Source organism: Gobio gobio, assembly GCF_949357685.1.
Source record: "Gobio gobio genome assembly, chromosome: 13".
Classification (NCBI taxonomy): Eukaryota; Metazoa; Chordata; class Actinopteri; order Cypriniformes; family Gobionidae; genus Gobio; species Gobio gobio.
Genome location: NC_137106.1, coordinates 27,367,871 through 27,391,937, shown reverse-complemented (window position 1 = coordinate 27,391,937; position 24,067 = coordinate 27,367,871). Strand labels below are relative to the sequence as shown.

General features: G+C 44.1%; 1 protein-coding gene across 1 annotated transcript; it reads right to left on the bottom strand.

Moving 5' to 3' along the window:
* Positions 1–190: 190 nt before the first annotated feature.
* Positions 191–22,594, bottom strand: LOC307136008 (uncharacterized protein; the record flags this gene model as incomplete). Its single annotated transcript, XM_079832754.1, has 20 exons — positions 191–245; positions 492–698; positions 1,379–1,487; positions 2,153–2,367; positions 5,106–5,212; positions 5,329–5,452; positions 5,941–6,109; positions 6,215–6,369; positions 6,490–6,593; positions 17,390–17,770; positions 18,997–19,057; positions 19,140–19,346; positions 19,427–19,535; positions 19,856–20,070; positions 20,166–20,275; positions 20,822–20,945; positions 21,081–21,249; positions 21,340–21,494; positions 22,025–22,128; positions 22,211–22,594. The coding sequence occupies 20 exons, from the start codon at positions 22,592–22,594 to the stop codon at positions 191–193; spliced, it is 3,264 nt and encodes a 1,087-aa protein (XP_079688880.1).
* Between the last annotated feature and the right edge of the window lie 1,473 nt (positions 22,595–24,067).

The following is a 24,067-nucleotide window of genomic DNA, read 5'->3' as shown; positions in this document are numbered from 1 at the left end:
CACAGATTCACAATTTAAATATATTCATTCACATTTAATCTTATTTAGAAAAAATCTCTGTAATTATTACATGGCACTGGAGAAATGTTTAAATCTTTGTGTAACTAATAAAAAATATTTAAATTTTTGTGTACATTTACTGTCTTGGGAAAAGATAAAAGATTGGTTAAAGATTGAATGTACGCAAATCTCAATGGTCTTCAGTGGGTTCATTCATTTTCATTTTCTCCACATCCTCCTGCTTCCTATTCAATATGATAAAAACACATGACTTGGTTAATTAACAACTTTAACTTTTCTTTAAGTGTTTTTAATATTACATGTACCTATATTGATCCCAATATATCTTAATTCAAGCTAATTCTCTTAAAATAATCTAAAAATATGGTATCATGTTTTACATGCTTTATTCAACATTACTCCAATGTTCAGGTGTGTGTTGAATACAAGTGTTCTATAGCTGCGTTAACAAAATATAGGTTATGACTCACCCAGTACCCTCGACATCCTCTATAGTCTCGGGAAGACACCTGCCTCGTGTCTCAGGTAGCTGCCAAGCTACCAGACAAGCGACGAGTGCCACAGAACACAGGACGGTCTGAGAAAAGTGGCCCCAGAAACTGTCCAATAGCAGGACTAGAGGAGCCACAGACACACCCAGGCGAGCCAGGAACGAGTTATAGCCCATCCCATTTTGCCTATTGGACCCAATCAAATAAATTATTTATTTATATATTATGCACTAACATATATTTTGCAGTCAATTATTAATAATGTGATTTATGTTGTTGAAAGAAATCTCTTATTCTTACCAAGGCTGCATTTATTTGATCAAAAATAAAATCAGTAATATTGTGAAGTATTATTACAATTGAAAAAAACTTTAATATATTTTAAAATGTAATTTATTCCTGTGGTGGCAAAGCTGAATTTTCAGCAGCCATTACTCCAGTCTTCAGTGTCGCATGATCCTTGATTTGATGCTCAAGAAACATTTATTATTATTATAAATGTTGAAAACCGCTGTGCTGCTTATTTTTTATTTTTTTGCGAACTGTCCGTGATACAGTATCAATTAAAAGTTTGTGGTAAGAAAGATTAAAAACTGTATTCAGCATTGATCAAAAATTACAGTAAAGACATTTATAATGTTAATTTCTATTCAAATAAATATTGTTCTTGTGAATTATTAAGCAGCAAAAACATTTTTCAACATTGTTAATTACAAGAACCATTATTAATGGGTAATTGAGTACCAATATAAGTAATGTAAATATAGCATTTTAGATAATAGCCTAATAATATAAAAAAATAAGTAATTTAAAGATTTTTGTTTTAAGTGTAAAAGAGAAGTTTAATCATATGACAGTTCTGTTACCTGAGAACAGTTGGGTAAAGCTCCGAACTGTATAATACAATTGTCGAAAAAGCAGCAACTGCGAAACCTTTACCCAGTACTGCCACCACTGTACGACCAATCCACTGATCTGAATGTGAAAGAGATGATATTAAGCACAGTGTGTGACTGAATAAACATATAAGATTCTTCTAGTGCCCATACTGGTAAGTATAGTTTCCCACAGAGTTCAAGTTGACCAACGCTACAATTCTATTTGAACAACAGGGTTTTCCTACTTTTATGTAATCGACTGAGCAGCGTCCCATGTTTGGAATTTTTAAGTTAGCCTATTCTTTCTGCAGTTACATTGTTATGGCAGTAGATGGAGGCAAATGATTGTCTTTCATTCAATCAATCAGTCACTCGTACACACTGTACTGTTGAAATTGCTGATTTATTCAGGAACGAAACAAGGTAATGTCTTTATGAGTGAGTCATTGAATCACTAATTCAAATGCTGATTCATTCAGGCACAAAATACTTACTACACCAAACCACACCACAACTTTGCTTGTATGTATGTGCACAACATTTCGCTGTGGCTGTTTGAAACTGTTTTCGTTGGCGAAGCAAAAATCAGCAAAAAACAAGATAACTGACAGTATTGTGCCTAAAATGTAGGCCTAATGTAATCTTAACATCTTGTTTGTTCATCTGTTGTATAAAAATAATAGTGCTGTTTTAGATATTCAAGAACAACAGGACTCTTGCTCGTGTGATATTGTGTAATCAGGTTGGTTTTGCCAGTCTCACCTTTGGGTATGAATATGTTGATCATAAGACTGATTCCAGCCAATAACTGCGCTCCTGCTTCAGTTTTACGTCTGCCAATCTTCTCCAGCAGGTAATATACAATCAGTTTAGATGGAACCTCAATGGCTCCATACACAAACTGAGTGAGGTACATATTTAGTCCAAAGCCTGTGATGTTGAGGCTTATACCATAGGTCACAGTGGCAACACAAAACCTGCAAGAGGGGAAAACCATTAATAGATTATTTATTATTCAAACAATAAAGTCTGTCCATGTTCTCTAATCTAGTGTCGCTGAAGGCTAATGGAGTGCAACAGCCAGGTTCCAGAAGTAAAAATCCCATTCATTTTGTTTACAGGGAAATAGATTGTGAAAATAACTTGCCAATTGTTAAAGGGTTAGTTCATCCCATAATTTACTCACCCTCAAGCCATCCTAGATGTATATGACTTGACTTCCTTCTTTCAGCCAAACACAATCAGAGTTATATTAAAAATTATCCTGGCTCTTCCAAACTTTATAATGGGAGTGAATAGTAACTTTGATTTAACTTTAGAAGCCAAAAAAAGTGCATTCATCCATCATAAAAGTAATCCATATGTCTCCAGGGGGTTAATAAAGTCCTTCTGAAGCAATGCATTTTGTAAGAAAAACATCCATATTTATAAACTATAATCACTGGCTTCCGATAACAGCCGTATGCAAGTCAAGAAGAGTGACCTAAAGACAGTAGAAAAAAGGTATACACTGCCCTCCTCGTTTCAATGGTGTGATCCCCACTATACCGTTAAACTAGTGCAAGTGCATGTGCTGTCACAAGAGCTGCAATCTCTTCTGGGGCCATAGAACATGTTCCCCTCCAAGACAGAGAGTCAGGCTAGTACAGTCGGTACTTTCTGGTTCCCAAAAAAGATGGGGGTTGCATCCGATTTTAAATCTTCCCGGCTTGAATCATTCTTTCAAGACGTTCACGATTGGTTTGTCTCAATTGATCAAGGACATACGCTTTCACATTTAAATTCTAACATAACACAGGAAGTGTTAACAGTCTCAAGAGCTTGCGAGATCCTCACTCATCTTGTCTCTCTGGGGTTGAGATGCAACGCCAAGAAAAGTGTTCTATCTCCCGCCCAAAGGACAACGTACATAGGGGTAAAAAGAGACTTGATCACCATCGGGGGCACAACTGTCTCCCGCTCGTGTCGAGACCATTTTTAACACCCTAAACAACATCAGACTAGGTCAGGACATTACTGTTTTAAAAAAAAATTCTAGGTCTCATCGCAGCTGTGTCCATGGTGATCCCTATGGGGGCCTTTAGCACATGAGACCGCTTCAGTTGTGGCTCAAAGCCAGGTGTAAATCCCCAAAGGCAAATAAGGGCAAGGACACGCTATGTGCTTTGTGCCTTCCTAAAAAATTATGTTTATGGTAATGCACTGAATACTTTGTGAAATTTCTAAAATCCATGTTTATGATAAGGATTTGTTCCCTTTTTTTAATGTGGCTCAAACCCCGGTTCCTCACCCTGGTCCCACTCTAGGTGCGTGCTGTCATTGTGAAATGCTAATGACAGATGCTCTCCGTACGGACTGGGGAGCGGTCTTAGGAGGCCGTCCAGCCAAGGGGATCTGGTGAGATTATCATCTCAATTGGCACATCAATTGCCTCGAATCGATGGCTTTATTTCTGGCCCTGAAGTACTTCCTCCACCAGTTAAGGGGCTACCATGTCCTAGTACGGGTGGACAACACTACAGTATCAGTGTCCATGCCAGCAGACTAGTGCAGCAGGTTCTGCTTTAAGTTCAGGACAAGTTCCTGTCCTTTAGGGCAATTTACATCCTTGGAAGCAGATTTGGGAAAGATTTTACAAAGCCGGAGATGTCCTCTTTGCTTCTCAAGGGACAGCGCAATGTCCCCTCTGCTTTTCTGAATCACCCGGGAATGCCCCAGGAATGGTGAAAGCTATTTTGCATCCTCATCCTGACTACCTGCCTAAGGTTCCATTCTCAACCATACATCCGGTCACTCTTGAAGCCTTCTGTCCTCTGCTTTTCATTAAGCTAGGGGAAACTTCACTGTGTCCAGTCCGTGCTCTTCAGATTTGCGTCCACCGCACTAGCCAGTGGCAGATGTCAGTGCAACTTTTCATTTGCTACAGGGGTCGTAACCAGGGGGTGGCTGCCACCAAGCAAACAATGTCACACTGTTTGAGGAATGCCATTGTTCTAGCCCACGAGGCACACGGTCAAGCTTCGCCTCTAGAAGTTAGGGTTCATTCTACCAAGGGGTTTGCTTCCTCTAATTCTTTGGCAAGGGGCGGTCCCTTGCAACAAGTATCTGATGCAGCAGGCTGGTCCTCTCTGCATACACTTGAGCATCCTTGAGTCAACCTCTCAAGCTCATGTCTGAAACCTCTCGCATGCTTGTGAGCACACACTACACAACCGTGAGGGGTCCAGACACTTCCAGTGTGGTGTTGGTATTCTCATTCCCATAGCGGTAACTCAGCTCAACATAGAGAGAATCTTTTAAAAGGGAACGTCTCGGGTTACTTGACTGTAACCCTGTTCCTTGAAAAAGCGAGAACGAGATGCGCTTCATTGCCGCACTGAGGATGTGCCTGGATGTCTCTTCAGACAAAGTTATACCTAAAGGGTGCACCTGTTGCACATCTATTTGTAGCCTCTGACGAGTGATTTTTATTATTGATGTTTTATTCAATTTAAATATCCAAGAAGAATAAAAATACAACATAACTTTTAGATACTGTATCAATATGAATATGGGATGGACATCTGTTTTGCTCATCTTTGCTTGCTTCTTTGAATACATCTTGAGTAAAACATCTCTATATTTAATGAAGCACATACAAACAAGCTTAACCGGAAGCAATGCAACCTGTTTTAAAGAATATGGAAGTTTGTTGCGCATAACCCCTGTTACACACCATATGGTTCCTGTGAGTAGAGCCAGTCTCCTTATCTTAGGGGTTCTGACAAGATCCAGGTACGAATAATTTTTCTTTCCTTGATCTGTTACTATGACAGAAAGAGCCTATTGAAGAAAGACAGCTATAGTTAGCCGACCGACAGACAATTGTTTTAAAGTGACCATTTGTCAATCCAGCATGTACTGTAAGATATAAAATCATATAAGATATATTTGCTCACCTCAGGTTTGATTCTTGAGATAACTTCCTCCTTGCGATTCATGACAGCACATTTATGAAGATAATAATGAGCTCTTTCTGCCTTCCCATTGGCTATTAGCCACCGAGCTGACTCTGGAACCCACCTAGATAAGAAACATTTGCTCTATAAAACATTGTTAGGGGCTGTTCAGACAGAATGCATTTTTTTGCATTACACTCCTCTGCTTTTCCATAGTTTTCTAAGTAAACATGCACTAGACAGATGTGTTTGATAGTTGTGCTTGTGTCTTCTGCATGCACCGATGCTGCGTCTGAAAGCGCATACTAAGTAGGTACTACCTTTGGTTTGAAATTTACTTAGCAACTGTAAAAATTCATTTTCTATATAGTATGGTGTAGGAATGAAATTCATATGTTAAATTAATGTGACCTATGGCGTGAGTTGCATTGCTTCACTGCCATTCACAAATCCTCTCCTGTGGCCTCATGGGATTGTTGTCTCCAGTGGATGTGCACTTCAGAATTCTGAATAAGTAGGCCATCCGGGTATACTTGGACACAGGACATGCCTCTAGACATAGGCTGTACTTACTCATTTGTGCTTTTAATTAGAATATGTAAGGCCTATTACCACCAGAGGACTGTGCACAGCAGTAAAGGTGAAGTGACAGCCACTGTCAGCCATCTCCAGTCTCTGATACAGAACGCAATAAGAGACAATGAGGTGCTCCCAACAGCCCATGCCATACTGTCAATTATACATACTAGTCTCCTGTGCTGAATGTCCACCCACTCCACATCTGGAGAAAGACACATATATACGATAAGGCCCTTTTACCTTGTTTTTATATTAACTTTCAATTATAATCTGAGGCCTTGAGACTGAGAGAGAGAGAGGTTCTTACTGAGTACGGTTGAGACGATAACAATGCCAGTGATGGTGAATCCACTAAAGAATCTCAGCACTGCAAACATGATGAAGGAGGAAGAAAAGATGCTGGCCAATGCAAAAGCCATTCCTGATATATACGACACCAGCAGCATTGGCTTACGTCCAAATCTACATGCCAAAGAGAGTATATGTTTACAAAACATTTCATGCTTGTGGCTGTGTTCATAAAATGTAAATCATTTATAGTATTTATTATAATACACAGTTCTGTTTTTAATGAAACGTCACCTGTCACTCATGCCACCAAAAAAAGCTGCTCCAAACATCACTCCGACGAAGAAGATGGTGGCCACAGCTTTGTTTAGACCTCTGTTATCACATACTAGATCCCACTGTGAAATGAAGAGAGATGGAAAATTACTTTTCTTAAACAGTTGCGATGAACTGCTTCATGAACTAAAAGACTTTCAAAACTAGATGTGGATGAAAGACACTTTTATCCAGTGACCCTTTTTTTTTTTTTTTTTTCATGTCACATTACCCCTCAAATTGCCCAACTAACGTCTCGGTTACGTATGTAACCCTCGTTCCCTGAGGAGGGAACGGAGACGTACATTAGTGACTAACGAATGGGGGTTTCGCTTAGAAGCCAATCATCTTCTTCGTATTCAACAGCGCCCAATGGCAGTGCCAATGCCATGGGCATGCGGAATTTGCATGCGTAACTCCGCCCCACCTCGTGGGTATATCAGGAAGTACGCTGGCAACATCGCATTATGTTACTGCTGCAGGAGCCAAGACTGAACTCCGCGTTCCAGGCAGCACAGCTGACGTGGCAAAGGAAACGTACGTCTCCGTTCCCTCCTCAGGGAACGAGGGTTACATACGTAACCGAGACGTTCCCTTTCGTTCAGTCACTACGACGTACGTTAGTGACTAACGAATGGGGGATCCTATTCAACAACGCCACTCGGCTGTCATCCAGTGCCCTGCGTAAGTGTGAGACCCGCCACTTAAGGCCGTAGGACTCCCACTTAACACAGGATTACCAAGGTACACTGGGAAGCATATCCCAGTGAGGGAATGCCAAGATGCCTACCGTAGGGAGGACTTAGAGAATACACATATGACCCGCTGAGGGTTGCATATGGAAGATCTCTAGGGTACCAGCCGAAGGTGGATTTTTAACCCTAGGGGTGGCAGGGACTTGCCAAGGGAAAGACACCTGCTCACTGAGGAGGCTTACGGTGGGAATACTCGTGTGGGGGTCGCCGGAGGGGAACCATGCACACGGAGCACCTGGCCGGACATGAGGGTCTGGGCTCGAAAGGGCAGACTGAACTGATGTCGGCGTAAGCAGTGCTGGAGGAGCTCAGGGCTCTCGGGGAGCTCACCTGAGGAAAATATCGCACGTATCCAGTCCTTGGAGTGGAATGGCGAGCAAGCGAAGACACCTGAGCCTGGCCCATTACCGGCCACCCGTAGGGGCGAGTACATAGTCGGACACTGGCTCCACTCGGAGATTGTAGAATCTGGCGAATGTGTTGGGTGTCGCCCAGCCTGCAGCTCTGCAGATGTCTGTTAGCGAGGCGCCATGCGCTAGAGCCCAAGAGGAGGCCACACTCCGGGTGGAGTGTGCCCTCACACCAAGGGGACATGGTCGGCCTTGCTGCTGGTATGCCAAAACAATGGTGTCCACTATCCAGTGAGACAACCTCTGCTTTGAGAGAGCGCTTCCCTTCCGCTCTCCACCATAACAGACAAAGAGCTGGTCTGAGGTCCTGAAACACTGCGTCATGTCTACGTAGGCGTGGAGAGCGCGTACTGGACAGAGCAATGCCAAGGCGTGGTCTGCCTCCTCCAAAGGCAGCGCTTGCAGGTTCACCACCTGATCTCGGAACGGAGTGGTAGGAACCTTGGGCACATATCCGGGCCGGGGTCTCAGGATCACGTGAGAGTTAGCCGGCCCGAACTCAAGGCACGCTTCGTCAACCGAAAATGCTTGCAGGTCCCCGACCCTCTTAAGCGAGGCCAATGCGGTCAGCAGAGCCGTCTTCATAGACAAGAACTTAATCTCGGCCGACCGCAAAGGCTCAAAGGGAGGCCTCTGCAGAGCACTTAAGACTACTGAGAGGTCCCAAGAGGGAACGAGAGGAGAGCGAGGAGGATTCAGTCTCCTCGCCCCCCTCAGGAACCTGATGATCAGGTCGTGCTGACTTACCTTTTTGTCTCCCAGGAGATCGTGGTAGGCAGATATTGCGGCCACGTACACTTTAAGGGTGGAGGGAGACAGCCTTCGCTCCACCCCCTCCTGGAGAAACGATAGCACGGACCCGATCGGGCATTTCCAGGGGTCTTCTTGGCGGGAAGAGCACCATGTGACGAAGAGGTTCCACTTCAACGCGTAGAGACGTCGTGTAGACTCAGCTCTAGCGGAAGTGATGGTAGCGACCACCGCAGGTGGAAGGCTACTCAAACCTACCGTGTCCCGTCCAGAAGCCACACGTGGAGCTTCCAGAACGCTGGACGCGGGTGCCAAAAGGTGCCCCGTCTCTGAGTAAGGAGGTCCAGTCTCAGAGGAATAGGCCAGGGAGGGGCTGTCGCAAGGAGTAAGAGTTCTGGGAACCAGGTCTGGCCGTGCCAAAGCGGGGCGACCAAGACGACCTGCTCCTTGTCCTCCCTGATCTTGCACAGTACCCGTGCAAGAAGGCTCACTGGGGGAAATGCATACTTGCGTAGCCCTGACGGCCAGCTGTGCGCCAGTGCATCCGTGCCGAGGGTGCCCTCGGTCAGGGAATAATACAGGGAGCAATGGGAAGAGTCCTGGGAGGCAAACAGATCTACCTGTGCGTCGCCGAACCGTTCCCATATCAGCTGGATCGTCTGGGGGTGGAGTCTCCACTCTCCGGGGAGAGGCTGAAACCGTGAGAGCTCGTCGGCTGCACAGTTCAGGTCTCCAGGGATGTGGACAGCACGAAGGGACCTCAGGCGCTTCTGACTCCACAAAACGAGATGGCGGGCGAGTTGAGACATACGGTGGGAGCGTAGACCGCCCTGGTGGTTGATGTACGCTACTACGGCCGTGTTGTCTGTCCTGACTAGCACATGTTGACCCCTCAGCAACGCTCGGAAGCGGTGCAGGGCGAACCGTACTGCCAGTAACTCGAGGCAATTGACATGCAGAAGGCGCTGGGGTCCTGTCCAGGAGCCCGCGGCTGCTTGTCCATTGCACATGGCACCCCAGCCCGTGGATGATGCATCTGTTGTCACAACAACATGCCTGGAAGCTCGTTCTAAGGACACTCCGGTCGTAGAAAACTGAGGTTCGACCACGGGGTGAGTGTCTGTAAGCAGGCCCGAGTCACTTGTACCCGGAGCGTGCCAGACCGCCATGCCCATCTCGGGACTCGATCGCGTAGCCAGTGCTGAAGCGGTCTCATATGAAGCAATCCGAGCGGCGTTACCGCGGCTGCAGATGCCATATGCCCCAGGAGCCTCTGAAAGTGTTTCAGTGGAACCGCACTCTTGCCCTCGAGTTGTCGAAGGGAAGTCAGCAGAGACTGCGCGCGCTCGCTCGAAAGCTGCGCGCACATGGCGACCGAGTCGATATCTATACCGAGAAAAGAGATCCTCTGCGCGGGGCAAAGTTTGCTCTTCTCCCAGTTGACCCGAAGGCCCAGACGGGCTAGGTGATGGAGCACCAAATCTCTGTGTCCGCAAACCTGCTCTCGAGAGTGACCCAGTATGAGCCAGTCGTCGAGGTAGTTCAGGATGCGAACCCCGTGCTGCCGAAGGGGCGCAAGGGCTGCCTCTGCAATCTTCGTAAAGACGCGAGGGGACAGAGATAGCCCGAATGGTAGAACTGCGTACTGATATGCCCGCCCCTCGAAAGCAAACCGTAGGAACGGTCTGTGTCGAGGCAAAATGGAGACATGGAAGTAGGCGTCCTTCAGGTCGATCGCTGCAAACCAATCGTGTGGACGAACGCATTCGAAAAGGCGTTTCACTGTCAACATCTTGAACGGAAACCGGTGAAGGTAACGGTTCAAGACGCGCAGGTCCAGGATTGGCCGTAGCCCACCGGTCTTTTTGGGTACAATGAAGTACGGGCTGTAAAACCCGCAATTCATCTCGGCTGGAGGGACAGGTTCGATCGCACCCTTCGCCAGTAGGGTGGCAATCTCCGCTCGCATGACGGGGGCGTTGGCCCCGATCATGGTGGAACGGACTCCCCGGAAGCAGGGAGGAACCTGCGCGAACTGAATCGCGTAGCCGCGCCTGACGGTCCGCTCGACCCAGCGGGACAGCCCTGGAAGCTGAAGCCAGACATCCAGAAACTGCACCAGCGGGGTCATACGGTGTACAGACGTACCCGGTGTGGGCTTGCAGCGATGCAGCGTCACCGGCCCGGACATGGGAGGCTGTGGGGCGTCCCGGTGCGGGGGCACGGTTGACAGCTGCGTCCTGACAGAGGAGACCAGGGAAGGTCTGCTCTGCCAGGAGGCTGGTGACAGAGTGGGATGCGAGTGGCGGGACCCGTGGGTGGCGCGCACCGTCATCACCGGACTCTGTGGGCTCAGGGATGGGAGTGTTAATTCTTTCTTTGACCAACATAGGGTGCTGCTGACCCGGGGGCCAGCAGCTGAACAAAGGATTCTCCCCCGGCCCTCCACCGGGGGAAGGAGTGGTCCTGCTACCATCTCCTCGAAAGAATTTCCCATCCCTGAGCTGTCCGTCTCAGGAGCGCCGCTTGGCCTGGCGTTTAGCGGGGCGCGGGGCGGCCTGAGGGGACTTGGACGCCTTCCTACGGCTTCCTCCGCGACCCGGCCCGGGTGAAGGCTGCTGCTTGGACCGGGTGGGAGGGGCGGGAGCCTTAGGAGGGCGTCCTCGGCGTGGAGCAGACTGAGGCGACTGTGCCGGCGGCTGGGTGGAGGCAGCAGCTGGACGCCGGGGCAGTACATGTTTGATAGCCTCAGTCTGCTTCTGGGCGATTGAGAACTGTTGGGCGAAGTCCTCAACCGCCCCGCCGAAGAGGCCGGCCTGGGATATGGGGGCATCGAGGAACCGGGTCCGCTCGGTGTCCCGCATATCGGCCAGGTTCAGCCACAGGTGACGCTCCTGGACCACATTTGTGGACATCACTTGACCCAGGGAGCGTGCGGTCACCTTCGTCGCCCGGAGAGCGAGGTCGGTGGCGGCACGCAGCTCATTTAAGAGCCCCGGATCAACTCCACCCTCGTGCATGTCCTTGAGGATCCTGGCCTGGTAGACCTGGAGGATCGCCATGGCATGCAGCGAAGCGGCAGCCTGCCCCGCGGCTCTGTGCGATTTCGACACCAAGGTTGATGTGAACCGACAGGCTTTGGAGGGGTGCTTAGGATCACCACGCCAGGTTGAAGCGCTCTGAGGACACAGTTGCATCGCAACAGAACGTTCAACTGGAGGGATCCCAGTGTACCCTTTAGCTGCCGCCCCATCGAGGACGGAGAAGGCGGAGGAAGCCACCGAACGGTCGCGGGAAGACAACGGGGACTTCCAGGACCGCGTGAGTTCCTCATGCAGCTCGGGAAAGAAAGGTATTGAGGGCAAGGACTGACGGGTGTCAGCGCGAGCCCCCAAAAACCAATCGTCGAGCCTTGAGCGTTCGGGACAGGGTGGAGGGTTCCACTCGATCCCTAAGCTCGCGGCTGCCCGAGACAACATGGCTGTCAGCTCTGGATCTGACTCGGGCAATGCTGGCACGCCCGAGGGCGGCAGCACAGCCGAGTCATCATCTCCAGAGGACTCGAGCCCACCTTGTGATGCGGTGATCGACATCGCATCCTCCTCCGGAGCGCCAAACGAGATGCGCGGGGGGGCCGGAGCCGGCCCCGCGATCTGCATCTGAACGCTCGCGGGTTGCAATGTGCAAGACGGGGGTGTGGCCCGAGGCATGAGCGTCGGGGCTTTGTTCCACACCGTAACCGTCAAGTCACCCTGACCACCAGCCGAAGTACTGGGACTCAGTAGATCGGGGTGTGGTAGAGGGGACTCTCACTTCAGTACGAAGGTCAGGGAGTCTTGACCGCAACACTGCGATGGTCATGTTCCCGCAGTGAGAACATGACTCATCCACGAACGCTGTCTGAGCATGCTGAAAGCCCAAACATACCAGACAGTGTTCGTGCCCATCAGAGGAGGAAAGCAACCGACCACACCCAGAAGTACACGGACGAGACATCCTGAAAAGGACGCGTCACGTGTAAGCTCTTTTATGAGAGGAAAGCCTCGCAGAGAACGCCGAAGCGCCCAGGGACCACACACCAGCTGTCTAGCGGACCACTGCGCAGATCAGCAGGCAGGCAGTATGATGATCACTGGAACGCGCCGTAACACCAACGCCTCTGGAAAGCTGCTCGTCTCGAAAAGCTGTCGAAGACTCAGATCAGGCTTGTAGGAGTGAAGAGATCCTCTTGGCTCCAAAGCAGAAACATAATGCGATGTTGCCAGCGTACTTCCTGATATACCCACGAGGTGGGGCGGAGTTACGCATGCAAATTCCGCATGCCCATGGCATTGGCACTGCCATTGGGCGCTGCTGAATACGAAGAAGATGATTGGCTTCTAAGCGAAACCCCCATTCGTTAGTCACTAACGTACATCGTAGTGACTGAACGAAAGGGAACAGATTTTTGAAAATTTTTCACATTTTTTTTTGGATGTGAAAGGCAAAGCAAAAAACTAGTTAGGTTGAGAATGAGCCATGAAAAAGTTGCTTTATTTGAAAAGATGTTACTCAGCACACGCAGTAATTTTTTTAATGTAATTGCGGAATTGCCAGCCAATAATTAAATACTAGAGACTTCAAAAATCATTTTGCTCAATTTAGACAATGTATTTGTATCTCTTGCATGAGCACTTAATCTCTTTTAAAAAAAAAACTATTTTCCTTTATTCTCTCCCTATTCTAGCTTTTGCTACTCTAAAGAATGTCCAAAAATCAAGCGTATATAGCGTTAGTTCTGGCAGGTCATGTTAGTCAAGCTATAGTCTACCTATAGGAACACAATAGGCTTGTTCGACATGATGCAGCGATGCGCAGACCGATCAGTGGCTGACTTGAAGCAGTGCATGCCGGTTAGAAATTATGTCCGACTTGAGACAGCGCAGACGCCACGTGACAGTGACGTATGGCATCAAAGTACCGCGAGAGCGATTCGAGAGCAGTCGGCTAATACAGCCGGTGCAGTTTCTCTAGAGCGGCTGCACCAGACTGCACGGACTCTGATGTCGACACAGCTGTTCCACGATTGGCCAGATTCACTGCATGACAGCGATCACGTGTGTTTCGTGTTTATTCCGCATTAAAGACGCATTAAATACTGGATGACGTGTAATTTTCTGCTATTAAATTCAGATAAAACGGAGGTGTTACTTATTGGTCCAAAAAACTGCCCACAAAACCTCTCGCAATACAATTTTACCTTGGAAGGATGTCCTGTCACTTTATCCACTACAGTAAAAGACCTGGGTGTTATATTAGACCGCAACCTGACATTCGAAAATCATATTTCATATGTTACAAGAACGGCATTTTTCCATCTTAGAAACATTGCTAAGCTACGTAACATGCTATCTATTTCTGATGCAGAAAAGTTAGTTCATGCATTCATGACCTCGAGATTAGATTACTGTAATGCTTTATTAGCTGGTTGTCCGGCATCCTCAATAAACAAACTACAGTTAGTCCAAAACGCGGCTGCTAGAGTTCTTACTAGATCAAGAAAATATGATCATATAACACCAATCTTATCATCTCTACACTGGTTACCTGTGAAGTTCCGTATCAATTACAAACTATTGCTACTAACCTATAAAGCCCTAAATGGTTTAGCTCCAGTGTATCTAACGGATCTTCTATCGCCCTACAATCCATCGCGCTCTTTAAGATCACTAAACTCTAGGCTTCTGGTCATTCCTAGGATATCCAAGTCCACTAAGGGAGGGAGGGCATTTTCACATTTAGCTCCTAAACTCTGGAATAGTCTACCTGATATTGTTCGAGGTTCAGACTCGCTGTCCCAGTTTAAAACTAGATTAAAGACGCATCTCTTTAGCCAAGCATTCACATTATAATCTTTTTATACTACAGTTAAATCGGATCAAAAGCATTAATATAATATTCTGAACAGCAGCTACGCTAATCATTTCCCATCTGCTTTTCTGTTGTTATCTCGGGACACTAGTCCCGAGGTAAATAGTTCATCAGCTCCAGTTTGTATCCAGCCTCTCATGGAGACTTCGGATGCCCCGACACCTGTGATGAGACGACTCCACGCCTGTGAAGAGACGACTCAACGCCAGCGTTGTTATGGCCTAGATTAATACACGATTGATTAACTTTTTCGAACATTATTCTTTAACATTGTCTTTTTAACATTTTTACTGTACATCTATGAAATGCACTTTCTGTAAAGCTGCTTTGAAACAATGTGTATTGTGAAAAGCGCTATACAAATAAATTTGAATTGAATTGAATTGAATATTCCAAAACCTTCAGTTCCACTAAAGCTCAGAAATCAGTTTTTTATAACAGTAAAACCTCCTTTAATGTAGACGCGATGTTATATTGTCATGTTTATCAAAATAACACGGATAAAAAACGTAGACCCCACTTCATTGATAGTGTAGGCTTATATGATGAACTTTATTCTTGTACAAACACACGCTGTGTTAAGCAGTGCATAAAGTATTACATGACAATAATGTCTCTGAAACATCCGTATATTGACAAATATTGCATTTATTTCACTTCAGCTGTGATAAAGTATGCAAACACAGCGTGTGCGTCACCATGGGAAGCAGAATGTGTCCGACTTCACGTCTCCGATGGCAGCTCCTCCACGCCTGCACGTGGCTACTCTCGCCGATTGGTTGCATCCAGCCGCAGCCAATGTCGAACACACCTGATGCCTTTCACAGCATGCATATATAAGCTCCTTCAGTACTATCAGCTGCTAACGCATTTCTCCGGAGCTAATTACCCTCCTCCATCCCCAGCTTCTCCTCTCATCAGTCTGGATTTGGCATTCTGATTCCCCCTGAATCAGACTAAATTCCCAAATTATGTTTGGCCCAGCATATTTGGCCCAGGCGATGAACTGGTTCCTTGTGTCCTGGTGGCGCTGACAGAAGGTTTTGAGGAAGAGGTTAATCTCCGTTTGTCCATATGCTTGGGGATGGTAGCTGGACGTCAAACTGACGGTCACACCTAGAAGTGGAAATAAAGCCTTCCAGACACATGAGAAATTGGGGTCCTCGATCTGAAACTATATCTTCTGGGATTCCAAAATTTCTAAATACCTGGTTAAACAATGTCTCTGCAGTTGCGTAAAGTTGACATCTTAGGACGAACCGCTTGATGTCTTTGGCCATGCCAGGCCACCAGTACCGCTGTTGTAGGAGCGAGAGGGTTTGAGTGGTCCCCGAGTGGCCAGTTCTAAATTTTAGTGCATAATCTGTAATCGAGCTCATACCTTGTCGGCGATGATAAAGCTGTTAGCTGACTGAAGAATTTCCTGTGGTACAGCCAAACACCTCCTTAAAATGTGCAACGAAACTTTGAAGAGACATGGTGGCTGGACCAGCTTCAAATCAGATTGTTTCGGCCCATTGAAGGACTTGACCAGATAGATGCGAAGAATATCTTAGATCGTTTGGTGGTAAACAGCTGAAGCTGCGCTTCCAGTGTGAGGGAATATTGTAAGAGGAATCCGTTGCAGTCCTCCTCCAGACCAGAGAAGGGCACTGGCTTGACTATGGGACTGGCAACACAGACAGGTGGAGTAGTAACTGTTGTGGAAGTGACGGTGCTCAGTGCTGCCCTGGGATCCACTAACTCTCTCCAGAGAGTTTCAGCTGGTTCCTGAAAAGGATCACGGTGATCTTGATCCATATGTTTTGGTCTGGCCTTCTGTCAGGATATACTCACTGGACAAGGTTAGTGAAGATCCAAACACACACTTTATTTGGGAACACAGGGCAGAGAATGGGGTGTAGCAGATGCACTTGTATCACAGTGAGAGATGGTAGATGAATAACAGTCTTGATGGTTGTCTTGCAGAGGAAATATGGACATGGAGAAACAGATACCTCAGCAGCCGGGATGAAAGCCAACACACTGGGATGAAGTCACAAGAAGACAGGAACACACCAAGGAGAACAGGAAAGTGAGTCTTTCCTAGTTCAAGGCCAGACAGTGATTGAAGGTGAGCTATGCAGTGCATTGCTGAGGTGATTGATGACAAGTGCGGGTGATAAGTAAGTACTACTCTGGTGACAGGGATGGCTGTGTGGTGGAAGTGAGAGAGCCTGGCTGACACTCAGTTTGCAATTGTAAAACGACATTTTTGCAAAATGCTAAACAGTTCTCTACATTTGCATTCGAAACTAACAGCTCTTGATTTTTATTTGGAAAACACTGCCATTCAAATGCCACACTTATCTTCACAATAGCACAAAATTCAAATTCTGCTGTAGCCTAAAGCAGCTCTAACAAGCCAATAGTGTCATTTATACAGTTCAAGTCAGTTCAGTGTTTATTCAGTTCAGTTCAATAACTGTAAAGTTCACCAATTGTGCATACATTTACTAATGTACAGTGGGTCACCGTTATTTTTCCTTGTTAGACATGTTTCTGGATCAACATATTTTGTTCATGTACATGTGAAGTCTATGACAAAATCCTGTGCACTCCACTGCACACAGAACCAGCAAAAGAAACAAGATGCAGTGTTTTACATTTTTCACATCCGTGTGGAGTTTGACGTGTATATGGCTAATCATTTGATGGGTTGAGTGAAGAGCTAATAGAAGTGTTTGCTTTTGCAAGAGATGTATAATATTTTGCATGATGTGTGTGTTTGGTGGTTTTGTGAGTAGAGTTTAGAGAAAAGGAGCCATAGTTTGAGAAATTGTAAGCCATTTTAAAAAAACTGCATTAACATTCGTTAATGTTAGTTAATAAAAATACAATTGTTCATTTTTGTTTATGCTGGTTCACAGTGCAGTAACTAATGTTAAGATATTCAAATTTTGAAATTAACATTAAGATTAAAAAATGCTGTAAAAGTATTGACATTGTAGGATTTTTCAGTGTACAGGCACATCTTACCAAGTAAGGTTTGCCACTTCTTCATTGAAATCTCACCTGTGTGGCGAGAGTGCTGATGAACGTGCTGTTGTCATACTCCCATCCATTCTGACACTCCACTACATGAAGTTCGGTGCTGTTGGAGGATTTTGTCAACAGATGTAACTGAGGATAAGAGAACATATGACAAGAAGCAGGAGTCCCATCTTCCTGCACTGGAATACTGACAGCCAGTCTCTGTTCCTGACTCAAATTCCCAAAAATTCCGTCAGCATCCAGAGAGCTGATGTCACAATGGTGAAACGGGATGGCGGCGATAAAGTTGCTTAAGAGAAAGTGGCACGGTATAGTGAATCGTCCTACAAAACTGATGCAAAGAATCATCTTCTGGAACCTGCCGAAGCCATTGATCTCCGTAATTAGATCATCAAACTTCATATTTTTTTACGATGCACAGACTCTCCTCTGTGTCTTCTTACAAAATGCTTGGTTTATGTGCTGAGTTTTTATGGGATATCAAAGGTTGGTAACTGGAAGTCAGATGCCGCTTGTACTTTGGTCATTAATAAAACTGCTGTGGTTGTATGTCTGTGTTTAAAGTGTGTGTGTGTCCATATCTTCAGATGATCTTCCAACCATAGTAGCTTGTAAGTAGGGGTGAATGATTTGTGAGTTGTTGTTAATGCTTGTAAAAGAGAGTCCCGCCATGTGCGCAGTTCACTTGGTTAATGCGTGTGGACATTGACGCCTTTCCTTACCAATGATAACTTGTCAGCAATTTCTACTCACACTAGCAAAGTTTGGGTAGTATACATGATTTGTTTTGCACATACATAAATCAATATATCATAAACAATTTCCTCTTTGTTGGAAACGGAGTTTGCCGAAAAAAGGCAAACTATGTCTCTGATTGTCATGAAACAGTATCTTCTCATTATTCTCTATTACCTTCACTATTATCCTTGTTTATTGTGAAAGGATTTGTGGTTCACAAAACTTCTATAGCAAGTGGATTAAATAAATGTTAAAGCCTTTAAATGGCCATTTTACATTGTGTGTACTTAAGAAAATAGGCCCAAAGAAATAAATCACTTCTAATAATATTCTTCTCTATAGACAAACACTTACATTCTGCATTTTATTAACACGTATTGATAAGCACCAGGGCATTATTCCAGATTACTGGTTAATAAGCAGTAAACTCAAGTTGCATAACATCTTCTGCCATCATTCCAGATGAAGCATTTTGATTAAAATGTACATATAAAGTTAGTAAACCAGTGCCAAACCTAGCTTTGATTTTGTCAACCACATTTCTTGGCACAACTTATTTGTTGGCCTGTAGAAATTTACTTGTGGCCGGTCTCGCATTGTGAACCCAATCAATTTTTGCTTTAAAGCAAAATATATGTTGATGAATTAATTATAAAATTAGCCTTTGGGCTATTTCTACTATAATATTCCCATATATGTGGAATAACGAGTTCACACAATTCTAAATAAAATGGCAAACACAATGAGAAAAACAAGCGACATCTCCCTTCAAATTTCTCTTTACATTTTTAATGAAATGATAACACATAAATAGGACATTTTATGGATAAAAAAAAGCAATTCTGCTATAGTTATGTGTTCTGCAAAATGAAATCATCTTTCCATTTCACCCTACTGCCTTCTTTTTCCTCCATTTTTCGATCTTGTAGTGGTGAGCCATCAGTGGCCTTCCTGCGAAGAGAAGCAAATGTTAATGTTTAAGGGTTCAGTTTCCTGGAAAAACAGACTAAACAGTTTTCCCACATAACCTCACCTGATTCCCTCGATATCCTCTATAGTCTCCGGCAGACACCTGCCACGTGTCTCTGGTAGCTGATAAGCCACAAAAGCAGCAACGAGTGCAATAGAAGACAAAAGGACTTGAGAGAAATGGCTCCATATATCATCTGATAGCAAGATCAGAGGAGCCACAGACACACCCAGACGAGCCACGAAGGAATTATAGCCCATCCCATTTTGCCTACAAGCAGCGTAACATTTCAATAAATACATTAGTTTTTTATGCTGGAGTACAACTAAAAAGGAAGTTAGTTTTCCTACCTTAACACAGTGGGGTAAAGCTCAGAACTGTACAAAATAACTGTACCAAAAGACGTGGCAGAGCAGCCTTTTCCCAGCACTGCTATCACCGTACGAACCACTGTCTTGTCTGAATGGCAAGAGACAACATTTTTGCACTGGATCTTTTCATCAAACCTACATTGTCATTTAATTTTTCATACGAAAAAAGTCAATGGCTCGGTTTCCCAGACAGGGCTTAGATTAAGCCAGTATTCAATTAGGACATTAAAGTAGCTTTTATAAATGTGCCTTAGAAGGTGCATCTTGAGACAAAACAATGGCAGTGACATATTTAAGATATGTCAGTGCAAGTTGCTTTCGGTTAAAACAGATCAAACAAGCATTTTAGTCTGGGACTAGCTTAAGCCTTGTCTGTAAAACCGGGGGAATAAGTTGTACATCTCTCACCTCTGGGTATGAATAAGTTTATCATGAGGCTGATTCCAACCAATAGCAAAGATCCAGCTTGAGTTATGTGTCTTCCAAACTTATCCAGCAGATAATAGATGCTCAATTTAGCAGGAATTTCAATGGCACCATACACAAACTGAGTGAGGTACATATTAAGTCCAAAACTTGAAATGTTGAAACTAATCCCATAGGCGACAGTGGCAACAGAAAACCTGTCAGCGGAAAACAGAAACATGTGCAAAATGAGATTAATCTGAACACCCTTTTACTGATGGCACTGTGGCTTGTGATTTGCAATTTGACACACCAGGTTATTCCTGTGAGTAAAGCCAATCTCCTCATTTTAGGAGTCTTGATCAGATCCAAGTATGAATACTTCCTGTTTCCTCGTCCAGTAACTATGATTTTAGCCAACTCCTAGACAGAGAGAGAAAAACAAAGATGCTCAGATTCTGTTATCAAACGGTGCTAAAGAAAAGGCAAGAAAACAAACACAGACCCTGACCCTATTAACACCATTGTAAACAATGTGTTTATTTTTTATTTTATTTTGACATTTGTTACATTTTCATAACTTGATCTTCCGGAGGAACGAAAGACTTCTCTCTGATGATGTATGCTGGACTTCTCCAATTATTTTGTCCTCTTTAACCTGCCCCTTTCTTACAATCAACTGCAAGCTTGCATTCAGATCTGCTTCCATCTAATCAACAACCTGCAATACATTTTTTGTTTCACTCAGATGTAAGACACAAAACAGAAGAAAAGATCTTTTGCTTCTTCTGTTACATCCCGTCCTTAATGTTACACTTAGAAAAACATCCCATGTTAGAAGTAAAATGTATTGCAGACTGCAGTTCACATTCACCTTTTCTAATGAGGGAGAAAGTTTTGCTGTGCTGACACATTGCTAGCAAAAATATGTTGGTGATATGTTTTAACTAACATTCTGGATTCTCTCACCTCAGGTTTTATTTTAGCAGTGCCTTCTTTTTTACGGTTCATAACAGCACATTTATGAAGATAATTATAAGCTTCATCCACCTTCCCATTAGCAATCAGCCACCGAGCCGACTCTGGAATCCACCTATAACATTATTCACATGAATAATTATTTCATATTGAGAATGTTCTGTATTTACTCTGACTTTCTTGTAAAGGGTATATTTCATGTACCAGATATTTTATGACATCTACTTAGTATTGGTTTATTTATGCTCACCACCAAGTGATTATGGCAATAACGGTGGGCAATGAGATGGAAACTGTCAGCCACCTCCAGTCTCGAATTAAGTATGCAATCAGTGAAACGCTCATGAACGCAAATGTCCAAGACAGGCTGTCAATCACCCCTACTAGCTTTCTGTGCTCAATGCTCACCCACTCCACATCTGAGAAAGAATGAAGGAACAAAAGAGCAAATCATCACTTACAGTGACATGTCTTCCTTTTAGAAACATTTTAGAACCCCAATAACTTACTGAGTACAGAGGAGATGATAACACTGCCAGTAATGGTGAATCCAGTTAAGAATCTCAGTACTGAAAACATGACGAAGGAAGAGGAAAAAGCACTACACAATCCAAAACCCATTCCTGATATATATGACACCAGCAACATCGGCTTACGCCCAAACCTGTGTACAATAAGATGTATCCATTTAGAAACACTCCAGTGCAAACACCACAAAACATTATTTTTACTATCTTTACATTCACATTAGATACTTTTGAGAAGGCTATCCATGTTTGATTAGATAATTTAGAAACATGGCCAGTGTGTTTCTAATGCAACTGAAATGGAAAAGTGCACCCAAATTGTCATAATTTACTCATCTTCGTCGTTTCATTTATGCATTTGGCAGACGCTTTTATCCAAAGCGACTTACATTGCATTCAAGATACACATTTTACATTTTGTCAGTTCTTGCTTTCCCTGGGAATCGAACCCATGACCTAGGCGTTGCTAGCGCCATGCTCTACTGTTTGAGCTACAGGAAAGCTTCCTGTGTTTCCTAACCTGTATGACTTTTTTGGAACTGAAGATACTGTATTTTGTCTCTTTTTTTTCTTTTCTTTTTGGTGAACTATGAACTAAGATATTTGATGTGCTAATTTTGAGGTGGTAAAAACACATACAAAAGCCTAAAAGTTTAGTTGCACCTACATTGCACTCAGGCTCCCGAAAGCAGCCGCTCCAAACATGACCCCAATGAAGAAGATGGTGGTTGTCAATCTGCTCAGTGCTCTGTTGTCACATACTAAATCCCACTGAACACACAAGAGAGAGAGAAAGGCCACAACTAGAATAGAGCAGAATACATCAGTGCTACATAAAAAGCAAGAGTCTAACCTGTGTGGCGAGAGTGCTGATGAACGTGCTGTTGTCATACTCCCATCCATTCTGACACTCCACTACAGCAACCTCTGAGGGACTGCTGGAGGAGTTTAACAGCAGGTTGAACTGAGGATGCGAGAACATGTGACAGGAAGCAGGAGTCCCATCTTCCTGCGCTGGAATACTGACAGTCAGTCTCTCTTCTCGACTCAGATTCCTAAGGATCCCGTCAGCATCCAGAGAGCTGATGTCACAGTGATGAGACGGAATGACGGCAATAAAGTTGCCTAACAGGAAATGGCATGCAAGACTGAATCGACCAAAGAAATTGATGATCAGGACCATCTTCTGGAACCTTCCAAATCCATTAATTTCTGAGAGAAGATCTTCAAACTTCATCTTTGCGCTCTGTTGTGCTTGACCTGGTTGTGGATCTGTCTCCTGCACCTGGCCATTGGGTTCATACCTCACAATCACACTCTAAGGGAATTAAGAAAATGGTTAACAGAGGGCATGTCTAAAGCTTTGTGGATCATTTGTAAAAATTAAACCGTTTGGTTGAAACTTTACATTATGGACCTTTTACAAAAAAAGTTAATTCAATTCTTGCTTTGTCATTGTGAGTTTATGCTAACTTTGCCCTCAGACACAGATTAACTGCTTCTTTCAAATTCTTTAGCAGCCACAGTCTGTTCACTTTGATTCTCTAAACTGACATTGTTTATCTAACATGAATTTTGTCATGAATTTTATTCGGTAAGAATGCATTAAATCAATCAAAAGGCATTTATGTTTCTATTCCAAATAAATGCTGTTCTTTCCACAGAATATTAATAACAGTACACAATAACAGAAAATTGTTTTCAACAATGATAAGAAATGTTGAGCACCAAATTAGCATTTTAGAACATTCTCTGAAAGATCATGTGACACTGAAGACTGCAGTAAAGAATAAATTATATTTTAAAATATACTAAAATAAAAAATATCTAAATATATAAATTGTAATATTAATACTACTATTTATAATACTGTTGTTTTCACTGTATTTTTGATCAAATAATTTCAGTGTGTGCATAAGAGACTTAAAGGGATAATTAGCCCATGATTTACTCATCCTCAAGTCATCCTATGTGTATATGACATTCTTCTTTCAGACAAATACAATCAGAGTTATATTAAAACTGTCCTGGCTCTTCCCAGCTTTATAATGGCAGTGAATGGCTGTTTCTGTTTTGAAGTCCATAAAAGTGCATCCATTCATCATAAAAGTGCCCCACACGGCTTCGGGGGGTTAATAAAGGCCTTCTTAAGCCAAGCGATGCATTTGTGTGAGAAAATCCATATTTAAAACTTTATAAACTAAAATAACTAGCTTCCGACAGACGGCCGTACACATCGATTTATGGCAAAGAGTTAGCCCTGATCTGACGCATGGGCTAATTTTCATTTTCAGGTGAACTATCCCTTTAAAACCAACCCTTAACCCTGTTTAACAACACTGTATATATACTCATCCCAAAAAGAAACCAGCAAATGTCTTATTATGTGTAAAAAAAATTATGCAAAAAAAAAATTTCACAACTGAAACATAAACTGAACAAATTTCACAGACATTTTGTCAAAAAGAAATGGAACAAGTCCCTGAGCAGGGGGCATGGGTAGCAGTCAATTACAATATCAAAAGTCACAGTCAGTATCTTGTGTGTCCACTACAGTGCATTTCATCCTCATGGACTGCACCAGATTTACCAGTTCTTGCCGTGAGATGTTACTCTACTCTTCCACCAAGGCATTTGTTCTCAAGCATATCTGGAGGAACATGTCTGGGTGGTTTGGCACTCCAAGGACGATCATCTATCCTTCCTGTTT